At 42.1% G+C, this 18513-nt stretch overlaps 1 protein-coding gene across 1 annotated transcript in view; it reads right to left on the bottom strand.

Annotated features, from left to right (window-relative positions):
- Positions 1 to 1851: 1851 nt before the first annotated feature.
- Positions 1852 to 18513, bottom strand: part of LOC110528451 (retinol dehydrogenase 12) — a 22492-nt gene continuing 5830 nt past the window's right edge. Inside the window, exons 2-6 of the mRNA XM_036984032.1 lie at positions 15958 to 16197; positions 7054 to 7143; positions 5326 to 5514; positions 4461 to 4570; positions 1852 to 2332 (exon numbers count right to left, since the gene is read on the bottom strand). Coding sequence (XP_036839927.1) covers positions 2153 to 2332; positions 4461 to 4570; positions 5326 to 5514; positions 7054 to 7143; positions 15958 to 16197 — 809 coding nt within the window. The 3' untranslated portion in view covers positions 1852 to 2152. The remainder of the gene's footprint in view (positions 2333 to 4460; positions 4571 to 5325; positions 5515 to 7053; positions 7144 to 15957; positions 16198 to 18513) is intronic.

Genomic DNA, 18513 nt, shown 5'->3' with positions numbered 1-18513 from the left:
AGGTCAGTTAGGATCACCACTTTATTTTAAGAATGTGAAATATCAGAAGAATAATAGAGAGAATGATTTATTTCAGCTTTTATTTCTTTCATCACATTCCCAGTGGGTCAGAAGTTTACATACACTCGGTTAGTATTTGGTAGCTGTTATGAGAATTTTGTCCTCAATGTTCATAAACTGAACTTCAATTAACATACTCTGTCTGTTACTAAGAATTTGTAAGGTTCTTATTAAAATGAAACAGTCAGAGGCCAGTCTACCATAGTCAGCAAGGTTTATTTACGAGAGCGCTGCTGTACATATACAAAGACATTCCTTTTATAACTTTCTCTTACCCTACACACATACATACAACCCAACAGAGTCTCACCACAGTTTATTACCACACAGCTGACAGTTCCAGTCTCCCCCATATACGAGAGCTCTGGAGGGGCTCTCCCTGTCCTATCTTATCTCCCCAGAGTTACAGCCGGGTCAGTTCAAACATAGGTTAATGGCCCTCTTCGTTCTCTTTCGACACACACATACATTCCTTTCTTATGTTAAATGTATACATAATTTAGTCATTATTCATAAAAATCATAACAGTAGCATTGTCTTTCCATTGTTTAACATGGGTCAAACGTTTCGGGTAGCCTTCCACAAGCTTCCCACAATAAGTTGAATTTTGGCCCATTCCTCCTGACAGAACTGGTTTAACTGAGTCAAGTTTGTAGGCCTCCTTGCTCGCACACACTTTTTCAGTTCTGCCCACACATTTTCTATGGGATTGAGGTCAGGGCTTTGTGATGGCCACTTCAATACCTTGACTTTGTTGTCCTTAGCCATTTTGCCACAACTTTGGAAGTATGCTTGGGGTCATTGTCCATTTGGAAGACCCATTTGCGACCAAGCTTTAACTTCCTGACTGATGTCTTGATGTTGCTTCACTATATCCACATAATTTCCCGTCCTCATGATGCCATCTATTTTGTGAAGTGCCCCATTCCCTCCTGCAGCAAAGCACCCCCACAACATGATGCTGCCACCCCCGTGCTTCATGGTTGGGATGGTGTTCTTCGGCTTGCAAGCATTCCCCTTTTTCCTCCAAACATAACAATGGTCATTATGGCCAAACAGTTCTATTTTTGTTTCATCAGACCAAAGGACATTTCTCCAAAAGGTACGATCTTTGTCCCCATGTGCTGTTGCAAACCGTAGTCTGGATTTTTTTATGGCGGTTTTGGAGCAGTGGCTTCTTCCTTGCTGAGCGGCCTTTCAGGTTATGTTGATATAGGACTCGTTTTACTGTGGATATAGATACTTTTGTACCCGTTTCCTCCTGCATCTTCACAAGGTCCTTTGCTGTTGTTCTGGGATTGATTTGCACTTTTCACACCAAAGTGTGTTCATCTCTAGGAGACAGAACGCGTCTCCTTCCTGAGCAGTATGACAGCTGCGTACTATTGTTTGTACAGATGAACGTGGTACCTTCAGGCGTTTGGAAATTGCTCCCAAGGATGAACCAGACTTGTGGAGGTCTACAATTTTTTTCTGAGGTCTTGGCTGATTTCTTTTGAGTTTCCCATGATGTCAAGCAAAGAGGCACTGAGTTTGAAGATAGGCTTGAAATACATCCACAGGGACACCTCCAATTGACTCAAATTATGTAAATCAGAAGCTTCTAAAGCCTTTACATCATTTTCTGGAATTTTCCAAGCTGTTTAAAGGCACAGTCAACTTAGTGTATGTGAACTTCTGACCCACTGGAATTGTGATACAGTGAATTATAAGTGAAATAATTTGTCTCTAAACAATTGTTGGAAAAATTACTTGTGTCAGGCACAAAGTAGATATCCTAACCGACTTGCCAAATCTATAGTTTGTTACCAAGACATTTTTGGAGTGGTTGAAAAACGAGTTTTAATGACTCCAACCTAAGTGTATGTAAACTTCCGACTTCAACTGTGTTTTTATAAAGTCTGTTATTGAATAATACACTTAAGATAGAAACAGAATTTATAGACATATTTGACCCTGCATTTTTTATTAATCCTTCATAATAACAAGGGTAAATGGAGTTCAAAAGGAATTTGACCCCACTGCAAACTAGCCTCTCTCTTTCTCTCTCTCTCTCTCTCTCTCTCTCTCTCTCTCTCTCCGTATCTTTCTCTTAGAGCTTGGATGTCAATCTCTCGCAGAACTCAAAGTCCTTGACTGCGAGGGCGGGGTCTCTGGCCAGGTGGGCGGGGAGAACCAGGGAACAGTCGCTGTCAATGTACTTTCCTGTTATTCCCTCCATCTCCTCGGCGACAGCACAGTAGATGGTGCTCACTGCCCCTTCTTCAGAAGACTTTGTGGACAGAGATGGGAGAAGAGGGTGAGAGCATAAACATTAACCACCTCTGCATAAAAGAGACAACAATGTGTAAGCACATTGAGTGCAAGTAAATATCTTTGTCGGGACTTTGTTTCTTTGAGCAATGCCAGGAAGGGGAGTGTCCCTTAACCTGGAGCTCAGAACTTTTACACAATTGCCATGTTTACTCAGAGACATCTGCTATAGAGATTTTGTGAAACTGATATAAATAAATAAGTACACACACACACACACACAGGTTTCAATAGCAAACATGTTGTAGCTGTTACAGTTGTTCTGCTGGCTTTATAACAAAGGCCAGCTCTTTCAATCTGACTGGCCTTAAGACCTATAAATCACTAATTCATTCTAACCAATCAGCCGATTGGACACACTCAACATCACGTTCTAACCGTACAGCACTATAGTGGACAGAACCAAACCAATCAGCATTAAATACATAGAAAGTGAGGGCATATCCCAAGTGGCGTAGCGGTCTAACACACTGCATCTCGTGCTAGAGGCGTCACTACAGACCCTGGTTTGATTCCAGGATGTATCACAACCGGCCGTGATTTAGTGTCCCATAGGGCTGCGCATGATTGTCCCAGTATCGTCGGGTTAGGGTTTGGCCGGGGGAAGCCGTCATTGTAAATAGGAATTTGTTCTTAACTGACTTCCCTGGTTAAATAAAATAAAGGTTAAATAAATAAATCAAAAATATCCAGCCAACCGCGCAGACGAGCTCCAGCTAGCTGCTTTTTCAGGTTTATTGAGTGAAATTGTTTGTTAACTCATTATATGCTGTAGTGTGCCCACTGAAGCAAACCATCATTTTTCGGATCATGACAAATGATCAGAGACTCTTCTCTGTCCCAAAGACCCACCTAAAAATGATGGACCAAGCATTCTGCTCCTTTGGTCACCAACAAGCCTCCATCTCTGCATAGCCCAGAACATCACTGCCTTGAAGTCTGGGCTAAAGACACATTTTTACCACCTGGCTTAAATGTGGCCTATTGTTGTGGTGTCCTTGGTTGGTCTCCACTCTAATTGAGTTTAATTGAATCTCAGCAGCACACACACACGCACACACACACACACACACACACGTTCACCTTTGTTTTCCTTGAAGTGAGACATAACACATCCTGTTCGCACACACTAACCAACCAGGACGAGAACACATTTTTATCTGTTTGGCTAGGATTCAATCCGATCACACTCGTAGACATTGCAGCTTTTAAAGGCAATGTTACTGAGTTTGTGGAGATTACATTCAAGTTAAATGTTTCAGATTCAAGGTAAACGCTGAATTGGAAATTACCTTAATGTCAAGTGTGCTATAGCGCGGTCCCAGATTGAATCCAGGCACTTGTCTCACACATTCTTCCTAGCTACAGACCTTTCCAGAAACCCACTTTCCCTCTCTTTCAGTTCAGACAAACAGAAAATATTGATTACACTTTATTGATTATTTTACAGTTCATTATGCACTTGTTATTTATTTAGCAGTTACAGTTTAAAAGGGTTATTATGTAAGGGATTAACAACGAGGGGCTATGAGTTTTATGGAAATAATGCACAACGCGGGTGTGCCACGACCTGCAGCGGAACGGCAGTAACCTTCTGCGGAGTTGCATGATTTTGCTAACACTTAAACACTACTAACACTCACATTTGCCAGTAGAAATTTGAGTTGAAATCTTTAGAGTAAGAGCTCTAATTCAATGCGTATTGCAGAAATTCAACGTTACAAGTGATTGAAATTCAAAGGCAATGATCCCAAATCCTGCGTTAGCGGAGACTGCATTCACGGTAAATGCTGCATATGTTGGCTCAATAGGAAATTACCTTTAGATGTCTACCGCACAATCTGTGACGCTTCAGTGATACAGATTGAATAGAGCCCTAAGAACCAGAAAGTTAGCCTGGTCACAGATGTTTGTGCTGTCTTATTATGACCATAGAAGTTGGCATGACAACACAAACAGACCTGGGAACAGGGTCACCAGAAATGTTCCACTGTTAACTTCCTACATGAAACAGGACTGTAAAATAGTGTTAAAAGCATTTTTTCCCTTCAAATTTTTACCAGAGTGTTATGATACAAAGTATTCACCTTGAAGAAAAAGATTCCAATCAGGTTGAATAGGAACCGAACCAGGAAGTTATAGTGTCTCATCACTTCTGTCATCACCACCCCAGGGTGGAGGGAGTTGGCTGTCACCCCTGTGAGAGGGAGACACACACACACACACACACACACACACACACACACACACACACACACACACACACACACACACACACACACACACACACACATATACACACACACACACACACACACACACACACACACACACACACACACACACACACACACACACACACACACCCACTATAACACATTATAAACCACACTAAAGCCCTTACCCCTATCCCTCCCTTATACTGCGTTGCTATCCCTGAGTCTGATTCCATGGGAAGTTTGACTCACACAGGGAAACTCTATCTCCAGCTGCAGAGAAGATGTTTGGTGCCTAACTTTCGTTATATAACCACGTTCCCCGTTAGACCCCTCAGGAATGATGCTCATTGTATAATGTTACTCATGCACTTATACATTGTTTTAGCAGCAGTGAAAGAGCTTATGGCTATACTATGTGTTCTAAACAAGGACTGTGGTACTTTTCCAAACATTACCAATATACACGCCGGTCATATAGCCAAATCAGTATCAGACGTGCTATGAATGAGATTCAACTGTGGGGTAAGGGGCCAGGATAGAGCAATTGTCTACAAGCTAAATGGAACCAGGGCCATTATTCCAAAACCATTTCAGAGTAGGCTTGTTGATATAGGATCAGGTTCTCCCTGTCCATGTAATCTTATTCATTATGATCTAATGCCAAAACTGATCCTAGATCAGCACTGCTACTCTGAGATGCTTTATGAAAACTTGCCTAGGCATTCCTACCCACCTGTGCCTTGTAGCCTTCGTGCCAGCTCGTTAGTGCAGATGATGTTGTGCAGCTTGGTGTGGTTGTACACGCTGTCCATGCTGTAGACCAGGTTCTCGCCCTTGAAGTGTGAAAAGTCGACCACGCCCCTCCAGTGGTTCATAGATGACACGTTGACGATGCGCGCCGGCGCCGATCGCTTTAGCAAGTCTGGACAGAGGTAAGGAGAGAGGGGAGAGACGGGGGAGAGGATGGAGGGGAGAGAGAGAGAGAGAAAGAGAGAGAGAGAGAGAGAGAGAGAGAGAGAGAGGGGTAGGGATGGAGGGGAGGGAAGGAGGAAGTGAGGAAGGGATGGGAGGTGGGGAGGGAGCAAGGGAAAGAAAAGAGCAGGGGAGAGAAGTGGGAGGGGAACAGTAATACAATGTAAGGTGTGGAATGTAATATGAAAAAACATTCCTTACCGGACCACGACACTTTAATGGGTGACTCTCCAGGAAAAAGACATAAACACAACATGTAAGGTGTTGGTCCCATGTTTCATGAGCTGAAATGAAATATCCCAGAAATGTTCCATACCCACAATATTTTGTGCACAAATCTGTTTACATCCCTGTTAGTCAGCATTTCTCATTTTCCAAGATTATCCATCTACCTGACATGTGTGGCATGTCAAGAAGCTGATTAAACAGCATGATTATTACGCAGGTGCATGTTGTCCTGGGGACAATAAAAAGCCACTCTAAAATGTGCAGTTTTGTCACACAACACAATGCCACAGATGTCTCAAGTTTTGAGGGAGTCTGCAATTGGCATGCTGACTGCAGGAATGTCCACCAGAGCTGTTGCCAGATCATTTTATGTTAATTTCTCTACCAATGTTGTTTTAGAGAATTTGGAAGTACTTTCAACCGGCCTTACAACCACAGACCACTTGTAACCACGCCAGCCCAGGACCTCCACATCTGGCTTCTTCACCAGCGGGATCGTCTGAGACCAGCCACCAGGACAGCTGATTAAACTTTTGTCAGGAAAAACTAATTCTGATTGGCATCAGCCTTGCTCCCAAGTGGTTCTGGCTCCCATTCATGTGAAATCCATAAATTAGGGCCTAAGGAGTTTATTTCAATTGAATGATTTCCTTGTATGAATTTTAACTCAATACAATCGTTGAAATTGTTGTATGTCACATTTATATTTTTGTTCAGTACATAAATAATGTTTTTGAAGTGTAAGAATTGCCTTTTGTTCAAGCTGGGCTGAATCACCTCTTTCAATTGGGATATTCTTATCCAGAAGATATGTGTTGTCTTACCCAGAAGATATGTGTTGTCTTACCCAGAAGATATGTGTTGTCTTACCCAGAAGATATGTGTTGTCTTACCCAGAAGATATGTGGTGTCTTACCCAGAAGATATGTGGTGTCTTACCCATAAGATACGAGGTGTCTTACCCAGAAGATATGTGGTGTCTTACCCAGAAGATATGTGGTGTCTTACCCAGAACATATGTGGTGTCTTACCCAGAAGATATGTGGTGTCTTACCCAGAAGATATGTGGTGTCTTACCCAAAAGATATGTGGTGTTTTACCCAGAAGATATGTGGTGTCTTACCCATAAGATACGAGGTGTCTTACCCAGAAGATATGTGGTGTCGTACCCAGAAGGTATGTGGTGTCGTACCTAGAAGATATGTGGTGTCTTACCCAGAAGATATGTGGTGTCTTACCCAGAACATATGTGTTGTCTTACCCAGAAGCAGGTGGGTGAGGAGGAAAGGACCCACATGATTGGTAGCGAAGGACACCTCTAGACCATCGGAGGTGATATCTCCAGGCAGGCCTGTGTACAGACACAATATAACCAAACCTAGATGATAAGGCACACACACACACACACACACACGCACACACAGACACACACACACACACACACACACACACACACACACACACACACACACACACACACACACACACACACACACACACACACACACACACACACACACACACACACACACACACACACAGATACAGAGACACACACCACAAATGATGTGCATGTTGCAAACCGTAGCCCAAATAGACACCGACAAGGACAAACATTCACAATAGTAATAGTTTTAATACTTTACCCCAGGATACACATTATGGACAGTAACTATAGAAACAAGGTAGCTTAATTCATGTCAGGAGAATTTTGCCAAACAAGGTTGCTATATTCACGTCAGGGAAAGTGTCAGCCTACTTCCTTGTTATTGCGTCTCCATTTTCGTGTGTTGCACTTGCATTCAGTAGGCATAAAGGCATAAATGTATGAAACAGTGTATTCTTATTTTTAATGTATGTAGTTCTGTCCTTGGGATGTACGTGTCTATTCATGGTCTGTATTATGTCATGTTTTGTGTGGACCCCAGAAAGAGTAGCTGCTACTTTAGCAGTAACTAATGGGGATCCTAATATAATACTAAATACTGAATAGGTAATGAATAGGAATTTGTTTAAGTAACAAACTGACAAGTGAACAAGACAACATTATGATTGCTATGATCTGGACAATTATTTTTTAATGCTTCCCAGCCAATAGGCTATAAAGGCCTGAGTGGGTGGAAATCATCTAAATGGCCCATATGGGTAAAAAGACTGGGAGAGATCAAATGTCGAACCGCAGAAGACGCTGAAATTGTAAGCACTTAGTACTTTTATTTCCATTGGTCTCTCTCTCCTGGGAAACATTATGTTATTACGTGTCGATTATACTTTTAGTACAATTGATAATGTTAATTGGTGTTGTTATGTCAATTAACCAATGTTAATTGGTGTTGTTATGTCAATTAACCAATGTTAATTGGTTGAATAAATGTTGAAGAAACATGGGCAATTACAGAGTTTATAAAAGAGAGAGACAAACAAGACCGCTATGTGTGCGAAGCCCACAATTACGCACCTTTCAATAATTATTTCCAGCTCTTTGTTGGAAAATTATATGGAAATAAATTAATTAACTAAATCACAAGGTGGGAATGTACAAGAAATGTAGCAAGGCCAAATGGAACATGTAGCCGTTAAACTGAAAAATCAAGTGAATAAATTGCACTCGCTTTGGCTCTACTGGTGCCCAGAGTAGAACGGATGTTGCATTCATGTTAATAAAGTCACTATACTAACCTGTTCCAGTAATCCGCCTGCTCAGTCCCCCGGTGGTTTAAAAGGAGTGCGCACCACATGTGGTTGCATGCAGTTCGATGGAACTGTAGACTACTCCAGTGGTTATAGGCCTGAATCTGTTTCCATTCATTTACATTTATTTATCTTTTTAATATATTATAATGATGCCTAATGCCTAAATAATCAAATTCATTTTATTCTTAATTAACACAGTGATGGCAAGTGCTTTTTATGTTGTTTTCCTCTTGCCATTGACCCTGAGAGGGTTAACCTATTCATTTATTTTGGCTTAAGGAAAACAAGAGGTACACGTATACCTATCATGCTGGCCAGGACAACATTTTTTAAAAAAAGGATGATTACATCCACAAATAACAATAACTGTAGCAACCCGGTGTTAGAAAAATGGATATGGACTTGATCACTTCAGCATATTTTTGTAGCACAGTCGATGCCATAGACCTACATGGTAATTATGACGACTTTCGGAGGACGGCCTCCAACCAATCAAAGCTTTTACAGTATGTACTGACATGTTGTCCATTCAATCATAGGATTAGGATCAGAGAATGAACCTAGGGTGTTGTATTGGAGTGATGCCGCAAAGCATTATGGGGGGGTTCTAAACTCGTCCCTTTTTCAGGACCCTGTCTTTCAAAGATAATTCGTAAAAATCCAAATAACTTCACAGATCTTCATTGTAAAGGGTTTAAACACTGTTTCCCATGCTTGTTCAATGAACCATAAACAATTAATGAACATGCACCTGGGGATGGGCACCTGGGGATGCTAAGACACTAACAGCTTACAGACAGTAGGCAATTATGAAAGTTATGAAAACGTTGAATACTTTGGACACTAAAGAGGCCTTTCTACCCACCCTGAAAAACACCAAAAGAAAGAAATCTGCGTGAACGTGCCTTAGGCATGCCGCAAGGATGCATGAGGACTGCAGATGTGGCCAGGGCAATAAATTGCATGTCCGTACTGTGAGACGCCTAAGACAGTGCTACAGGGCGACAGGACGGACAGTTGATTGTCCTCGCAGTGGCAGACCACGTGTAACAACACCTGCACAGGATAGGTACAGCCAAACATCACACCTGCGGGACAGGTACAGGATAGCAACAACAACTGCCTGAGTTACAACAGGAACACACAATCCCTCCCTCAGTGCTCAGACTGTCTGGAATAGGCTGAGAACGGCTGGACTGAGGGCTTGTAGGCCTGTTGTAAGGCAGGTCCTCACCAGACATCACCGGCAACAACGTTGCCTATAGGCACAAACCCACAGTCGCTGGATCAGACAGGATTGGAAAAAAGTGCTCTTCACTGACGGTTTTGTCTCACCAGGGGTGCTGGTCGTATTCGTGTTTATCGTCGAAGGAATGAGCGTTACACCGAGGCCTGTACTCTGGAGCGGGATCGATTTGGAGGTGGAAGGTATGTCATGGCCTGGGGCGTGTGTCACAGCATCATTGGACTGAGCTTGTTGTCATTGCAGGCAATCTCAATGCTGTGCGTTACAGGGAAGACATCCTCTTCCCTCATGTGGTACTCTTCTGCAGCCTCATCCTAACATGATGCTCCAGCATGACAATGCCACCAGCCATACTGCTCGTTCTGTGCGTGATTTCCTGCAAGACAGGAATGTCAGTGTTCTGCCATGGCCAGCGAAGAGCCCGGATCTCAATCCCATTGAGCACGTCTGGGACCTGTTGGATCGGAGGGTGAGAGCTAGGGCCATTAACCCCAGAAATGTCCGGGAACTTGCAGGTGCCTTGGTGGAAGAGTGGGGAAACATCTCACAGCAAGAACGGGCTAATCTGGGGCAGTCCATGAGGAGGAGATGCACTGCAGTACTTAATGCAGCTGGTGGCCACACCAGATACTGACTGTTACTTTTGATTTTGACCCCCCTTTGTTCAGGGACACATTATTCCATTTCAGTTAGTCACATGTCTGTGGAACTTGTTCAGTTCATGTCTCAGTTGTTGAATCTTGTTATGTTCATACAAATATTTACACATGTTAAGTTTGCTGAAAATAAACGCAGTTGACAGTGAGAGGATGCTTCCTTTTTTGCTGAGTTTATGTGTTGAGAAGCTTGATGAGTTGGTGACATTATTGGATAGAGATTGAAAAGTGGTAGTTGAGCATTTATTGGATATATTATTCAATTCAAATGAGTTTCTTCAAATTACAGGGGCAGAGGAGGTAGAATATACATTGTTTTCTTGGTTTTAGAACTTTATTTTGTGCCCAGTTAGTGCAATTTATTTCCATTTGCCTTGCTAACTTCAGTAGCAAGTAGCAGTAGCTTGCTAGCTACCAACTCCAGTGTGCAATTTTCACCAGCAACGCTACTGCAAACTTTGTTGACTTTTTGTTGAAGAACCACTTTCATTCTCTGGGGAATACGGAAAAGATGCGAATTAAAACCGAGGGTCAACCTCAACCTGAGATCAGTTTCATGAAGGAGGATGAAAAGATGAGGGCATTCAATTCCAACTGGTATCAAAAGTATAGCTGGCTAACAGGGAGCCTTTCATCAAGCCGCCTGTACTGCTGGCCTTGCCTGCATTTTGGAAAGTCTGAGCCTTGGGCGAAATGTGGGTAGAGTGACCTGAAGAACATCGATCGTTCAGCTAAATGGCAAAACAAAAGCAGGGAGCATATAAATGCCCACATCAGATTCAAGCTTCTGGGAAAAAGCTGCATCTATCATGACGAAGGTCTGCATATTCAAACTGCGCAACACAACCAGAAAGAAAGAAGAAACAGGGATGTTCTCAAGCAGTTTATCAACACCACTGCGTTTTTGGGTATGCAAGAATTGGCTATTAGAGGACAAGACAAGAACTACATTTTCGCTAACAAGTGCAACTATAAGAAGCTTGCAGTGATAATTGTAGATTACTAGCTGAACATATGGAACTTTCTACTGTCTTCTCTGGGATGTCAAAATCAATTCAGAAAGATTTGATAGCTTCCATTGCATCATCCATTAAAAGTTAGATTAAAGAGAGGTTGACACAGCGCATTTGTTCGCTCTCGCTCAAGTATGCTTTCCACTTTCCTAAGGTAATTATTTAGCAAAGATGATAATGCAACCACTCCAGACAGACACAAGCAGAAACTCATTACATAAATGTTACAGAAGCCTAGGCTACACCTAAACATTAGAGATCTGACATGCTGTATGGGATGAAAACGAGACCATTTTTCAGTCTGATCAACTGTAGGCTACTAATAATAGCAGCTGCATACAGCCTATGCACCCTGTTCATCTGGTCAGGGTAACTAATTATTAACTGGAATTAATCAATCAACATAATAGTGATGACAGACTTCAGTTCATTTTTTATAAGGTCTACAGTTGAATAAGCCTACATGACGCAAACATGCATAAAGCAAGCTCAGTCCTGTGAGTTATATTGTATATCAGTTGTTGTCTCTGCCTCTGGGTAGAGGAATCCCCCTCCTAATCTAGTCTAAGTATAAGGTTGCTGGAGGTTTTTTTCAGTTTCATGTGACCTGATTAGAAAAAACTGATTAGAAAAAATCACAGCCCATATAAAACCTGATTAATCACTGACATACCTTATAGGGTCCAGAGTTTTCCTGGTTAGGGTAACAGGTAAGGAAAAACTCTGAGCCACAGGGGGTAAATATTACCCCCCCCCCCCCCCCCCCCCCCCACCCCTCCCCCCCACACACACACACACTCTGGGACCTATAGTGCCACCAGTCTGCTTGCAGTTTTCAGTTATCATCAGGTATGGGGATGATCAGGGCTTAATTCAGGAACGTTTCTTGGACTACTTTGATGTGTCAAGTGGGCGAGATGCGCAGTCTGTGTTTAACGTCATGGAGAAACTTGTTGTTTGATCCTACGATGACACAGCTGTAATGGAATGTATCTTCTATTTGTATTTCCAGCTAAGTCCCCTCCGGTTTCCTGATTTAAGAGGTGATGACCACTACCATTGTCAACTCTCTCCTAACATGACTAACTGAAGCCATGTCTCATGTGCCCTCTCATCCACAGGCACATTGAATGTTCCTCTCCAACATTCTCTGTCATTTGTTTTACTACTGTTGGACACATACGGTGCCATATCAGGATTCAAAGTGAATTGGGAGAAAACTGAAATAAAGCCCATTTCTAATTATGACTTCTCAAGCTTAGAAAGTACATTCAAGTGGAAACAAAGACATGAAATACTGGGGTGTACTGATACCATGCCGTCTGGAAGAAGCATATACAGTACAATCAATAATTTTCCTTTCATAGATTAGATTGAATCTGATGTTCAGAGATGGAGATATCTCCCTATTTCTGTTAGGTATGGTTAACATAATAAAAATGTATATATTACTAAGGTTGATGTATTTATTTCAGGCCCTGCCAGTTTCAATTCCATCCAACTTTTTAAGTTAAATAAATGGCCTGTTCTCCAACTTAATTTGGAATGAAAATAATAAAATTGACTGTTTTATATTTACCCTATAAAGCTATACCCTATACACCTTTAAGTCCTGGTTCCAAAGCGACACCATGAATTTTGAACATGTGTATTATGATGGATCTATACTCTCATTCAATCAAGTTAAATCAAGGGTTGATTGAAACTCTACCTGATGGTTCAGAACCTATAAGAAAAAAATGGGAAACAGATTTAAAGGAAGAAATTGAGGAGAACCATTGGTCACAGATATGTGAAAATGTTAATACCTGCTCCTATGACCTAAGACATTAATTACTGCATTTTAAGATAATTCATATGAGTTACTACACTCCTGCCAGAATGCATGTAAATGCACCCAGAAATGTCACATCTCTGTTGGAGATGCAAAAAGCACCATATGCTGTGGTCCTGTGACAAACTGACACCATTTTGGGATAATGTATGTTCTATCATTTCATTAGGTCTAGGAATTTAAATCTCCACGATTATAGAGTGGCTTGCGAAAGTATTCACCCCGCTTTGCATTTTTCCAAGAAATAAGACAAAAAAAAACCCGGAAAACTTGAGAGTGCATAACTATTCAACCCCCCAAAGTCAATACTTTGTAGAGACACACTTTGCAGCAATTACCACTGCAAGCAAGTCTCTTGGGGTATGTCTCTATAACCCTGGCACATCTAGCCACTGGGATTTTTGCCCATTCTTCAAGGCAAAACTGCTCCAGCTCCTTCAAGTTGGATGGGTTCCGCTGGTGTACAGCAATCTTTAAGTTATACCACAGATTCTCAATTGGATTGAGGTCTGGGCTATGACTAGGCCAATGTTTCCCTTTAACCCACTCGAGTGTTGCTTTAGCAGTATGCTTAGGGTCATTGTCCTACTGGAAGGTGAACCTCCATCCCAGCCTCAACCATTTCCCTGTATTTAGCGCCATCCATCATTCCTTAAATTCTGACCAGTTTCCCAGTCCCTGCCGATGAAAACATCCCCACAGCATGATTCTGCCACCACCATGCTTCACTGTGGAGATGGTGTTCTCGGGGTGTTGGGTTTGCGCCAGACATAGAATTTTCCTTGATGGCCAAAAAGCTAGTCATTTTAGTCTCATCTAACCAGAGTACCTTCTTCCATATGTTTGGGGAGTCTCCCACATGCCTTTTGGCGAACACCAAATATGTTTGCTTATTTTTTTCTTAAGCAATGGCTTTTTCTGGCCACTCTTCTGTAAAGCCCAACTCTGTGGAGTGTACACCTTAAAGTGGTCCTATGGACAGAAACTCCAATCTCTACTGTGAAGCTTTGCAGCTCCTTCAGGGTTATCTTTGGTCTCTTGTTGCCTCTCTGATTAATGCCCTCCTTGCCTGGTCCGTGAGTTTTGGTGGGCGACCCTATCTTGGCAGGTTTGTTGTGATGCCATTGTCTTTCAATTCTTTAATAATGGATTTAATGGTGCTCCATGGGATGTTCAAAGACTCTGATATTTTTTTATAACCCAACCCCGATATGTACTTCTCCACAACTTTGTCCCTGACCTGTTTGGAGAGTTCCTTGGTCTTTATGGTGCCACTTGCTTGGTGGTGCCACTTGCTTAGTGGTGTTGCAGACTCTGAAGCCTTTCAGAACAGATCATGTGACAGATCATGTGACAGATCATGTGACACTTAGATTGCACACAGGTGGACTTTATTGAACTAATTATGTGACTTCTGAAGGTAAATGGTTGCACCAGATCTTAATTAGGGGCTTCATAACAAAGGGGGTGAATACACATGCACGCACCGCATTTCTGTTTTTTTATTTTTTCGAATTTTTTGAAACAAGTAATTTTTAAAATTTCTCTTCACCAATTTGGACTATTTTGTCCATTACATGAAATCCAAATAAAAATCAATTTAAATTACAGGTTGTAATGAAACAAAATAGGAAAAATGCCAAGGGGGTGAATATTTTTGCAAGGCACTGTATCTGTTGGGAAATGTAAATATTGACGATCAATTGAAAAGCCTCATACCCACCCTTAATAACAAACTGGAGGGCTGAACTATCTAGCTACATACTGTTTTGTATATTTTGTATATTATTTTGTATATTGTATATTTTTTTGTATATTATATTTTGTATATTTTAAAATTAAACAAGAACCAGAAGTGTTTGACAAAATTTGGAAACCATATGTTGATCACCTTGGGGAATGTGTTTTGTTTTTGTGTTTGTGGGGTGCTGTGAAAAAACAATAGAAAACAAAATTTCCCCAAAAAAATATAGTCATTTGTCAGCCAAATATTGTAATTGGGTGGCATGGCATGTTAGTAAGGTTTTTTATCAAACAAGCAATGCTGTTTCTCTTGTGGACATTGTCATTGGATACAGATGCGAAACCAGACCCGTGCTTTGGTTCATTGAACCACGCTTTCGTGACAAGTAACCTTGCCTAAGACCTGGGCCCAGTTTTTCAAAAGTTATCTATGTGGATCTATTGTATAGGATTAAATGCACAGAGTTAGAATTAATAGAACGGGTGTCCCCATTCAAGTCAATGAATGGGGACATTTCTATGCATTTAATCCTGTCCAATTGCCGAAATCTGACAAGATAACGTTTGAAAAACTGGGCCCTGAAGACTTACATTAACTCCCGTCATGCCCAGGCTTTAGCTCTATGAGCTACCACAGCCTGATGGCGACTAGAAGCCCCGGGTCACACTAGTATTATGGCTGTTGATGTCCACCCCTGGTTGACTGTCTCATAGCCTGGAATCCACATAACCTGGAATCCAACCTGGATATCGCTCCGTTTCATTATTGTTTCGCTTCAGGTGAATAGTGAAGATATTGTGATATTCAGTGTGGATTCCAGGCTGATGTGGTGCCCAGCTGAAGGGCTCGGTTTGTTGACCAGGATGTGGAGCTGTTTCACTATTGTCTATTGTTTTAAGTGAAACAGTAGTGAACACCGTGGTATTCAGTGTGGATTCCAGCCTAACTGTCTTTGAATCTTGACCTGAAGCTACCCACCTGAAGCCCCAGCGTTGTTGACCAGGATGTGGAGCTCCTTCTCCTCTTGCAGGACGCCCTCTACAAACGCCCTCACAGACGCCAGGGACGAGGTGTCCACCAGGCGCAGGTGCACGTTGGTGTTCCCGCTCCTCTTCCGGATTTCCTGCAGGGCAGCACTACCGCGAGCCTCGCTCCGGCACGCCATGATAACACGAGCCCCACGCCGGGCAAAGTCTAGGGCAATGAACTTCCCTATGCCTGAGGGAGTGGGAGAGAGGAGAAGAGAGAAGAGGATGAGAGAGATACAGTGCCTTGCGAAAGTATTCGGCCCCCTTGAACTTTGCGACCTTTTGCCACATTTCAGGATTCAAACATAAAGATAAAAAACTGTATTTTTTTGTGAAGAATCAACAACAAGTGGGACACAATCATGAAGTGGAACGACATTTATTGGATATTTCAAACTTTTTTAACAAATCAAAAACTGAAAAATTGGGCGTGCAAAATTATTCAGCCCCTTTACTTTCAGTGCAGCAAACTCTCTCCAGAAGTTCAGTGAGGATCTCTGAACGATCCAATGTTGACCTAAATGACTAATGATGATAAATACAATCCACCTGTGTGTAATCAAGTCTCCGTATAAATGCACCTGCACTGTGATAGTCTCAGAGGTCCGTTAAAAGCGCAGAGAGCATCATGAAGAACAAGGAACACACCAGGCAGGTCCGAGATACTGTTGTGAAGAAGTTTAAAGCCGGATTTGGATACAAAAAGATTTCCCAAGCTTTAAACATCCCAAGGAGCACTGTGCAAGCAATGATATTGAAATGGAAGGAGTATCAGACCACTGCAAATCTACCAAGACCTGGCCGTCCCTCTAAACTTTCAGCTCATACAAGGAGAAGACTGATCAGAGATACAGCCAAGAGGCCCATGATCACTCTGGATGAACTGCAGAGATCTACAGCTGAGGTGGGAGACTCTGTCCATAGGACAACAATCAGTCATATATTGCACAAATCTGGCCTTTATGGAAGAGTGGCAAGAAGAAAGCCATTTCTTAAAGATATCCATAAAAAGTGTTGTTTAAAGTTTGCCACAAGCCACCTGGGAGACACACCAAACATGTGGAAGAAGGTGCTCTGGTCAGATGAAACCAAAATGTAACTTTTTGGCAACAATGCAAAACGTTATGTTTGGCGTAAAAGCAACACAGCTGAACACACCATCCCCACTGTCAAACATGGTGGTGGCAGCATCATGGTTTGGGCCTGCTTTTCTTCAGCAGGGACAGGGAAGATTGTTAAAATTGATGGGAAGATGGATGAAGCCAAATACAGGATCATTCTGGAAGAAAACCTGATGGAGTCTGCAAAAGACCTGAGACTGGGACGGAGATTTGTCTTCCAACAAGACAATGATCCAAAACATAAAGCAAAATCTACAATGGAATGGTTCAAAAATAAACATATCCAGGTGTTAGAATGGCCAAGTCAAAGTCCAGACCTGAATCCAATCGAGAATCTGTGGAAAGAACTGAAAACTGCTGTTCACAAATGCTCTCCATCCAACCTCACTGAGCTCGAGTTGTTTTGCAAGGAGGAATGGGAAAAAATTTCAGTCTCTCGATGTGCAAAACTGATAGAGACATACCCCAAGCGACTTACAGCTGTAATCGCAGCAAAAGGTGGCACTACAAAGTATTAACTTAAGGGGGCTGAATAATTTTGCACGCCCAATTTTTCAGTTTTTGATTTGTTAAAAAAGTTTGAAATATCCAATAAATGTCGTTCCACTTCATGATTGTGTCCCACTTGTTGTTGATTCTTCACAAAAAAATACAGTTTTATATCTTTATGTTTGAAGCCTGAAATGTGGCAAAAGGTCGCAAAGTTCAAGGGGGCCGAATACTTTCGCAAGGCACTGTATATAGAGAGAAAGAACAAGAGGGAGAATAAGAGAAAGAGAGAGGGAAAGTGGTTGAGAGAGAAAGACAGGGGAAAGGTAAAGTAGAGAGAGAACGATGATTAGTGAAAAAGACACTCAGAGGACAAAACAAAATTTAAGAGCAGTTGCTTGCAGCGCAATCTAACAGAGCTGCTTGTACAGTATGTGTGTCTGTCTGTCTGTCTGTCACTCTGTCTGTCTGTCACTCTGTCTGTCTGTCTGTCTGTCTGTCTGTCTGTCACTATGTCTGTCTGTCTGTCACTCTGTCTGTCTGTCTGTCTGTCTGTCTGTCACTATGTCTGTCTGTCTGTCTGTCTGTCTGTCACTCTTTCTGTCTGTCTGTCGGGGTTACTAGATAAGAGCAGTTGCTTGCAGCGCAATCTAACAGAGCTGCTTGTACAGTATGTGTGTCTGTCTGTCTGTCTGTCTTTCACTATGTCTGTCTGTCTGTCACTCTGTCTGTCTGTCTGTCTGTCTGTCTGTCTGTCTGTCTGTCTGTCACTCTTTCTGTCTGTCTGTCGGGGTTACTAGATAAGAGCAGTTGCTTGCAGCGCAATCTAACAGAGCTGCTTGTACAGTATGTGTGTCTGTCTGTCTGTATGTCACTATGTCTGTCTGTCTGTCACT

This window comes from Oncorhynchus mykiss, chromosome 7, assembly GCF_013265735.2.
Source record: "Oncorhynchus mykiss isolate Arlee chromosome 7, USDA_OmykA_1.1, whole genome shotgun sequence".
Taxonomy (NCBI): Eukaryota; Metazoa; Chordata; class Actinopteri; order Salmoniformes; family Salmonidae; genus Oncorhynchus; species Oncorhynchus mykiss.
The sequence above is the reverse complement of the archived record's forward strand: the minus strand, read 5'-3'. Positions and strand labels throughout refer to the sequence as shown.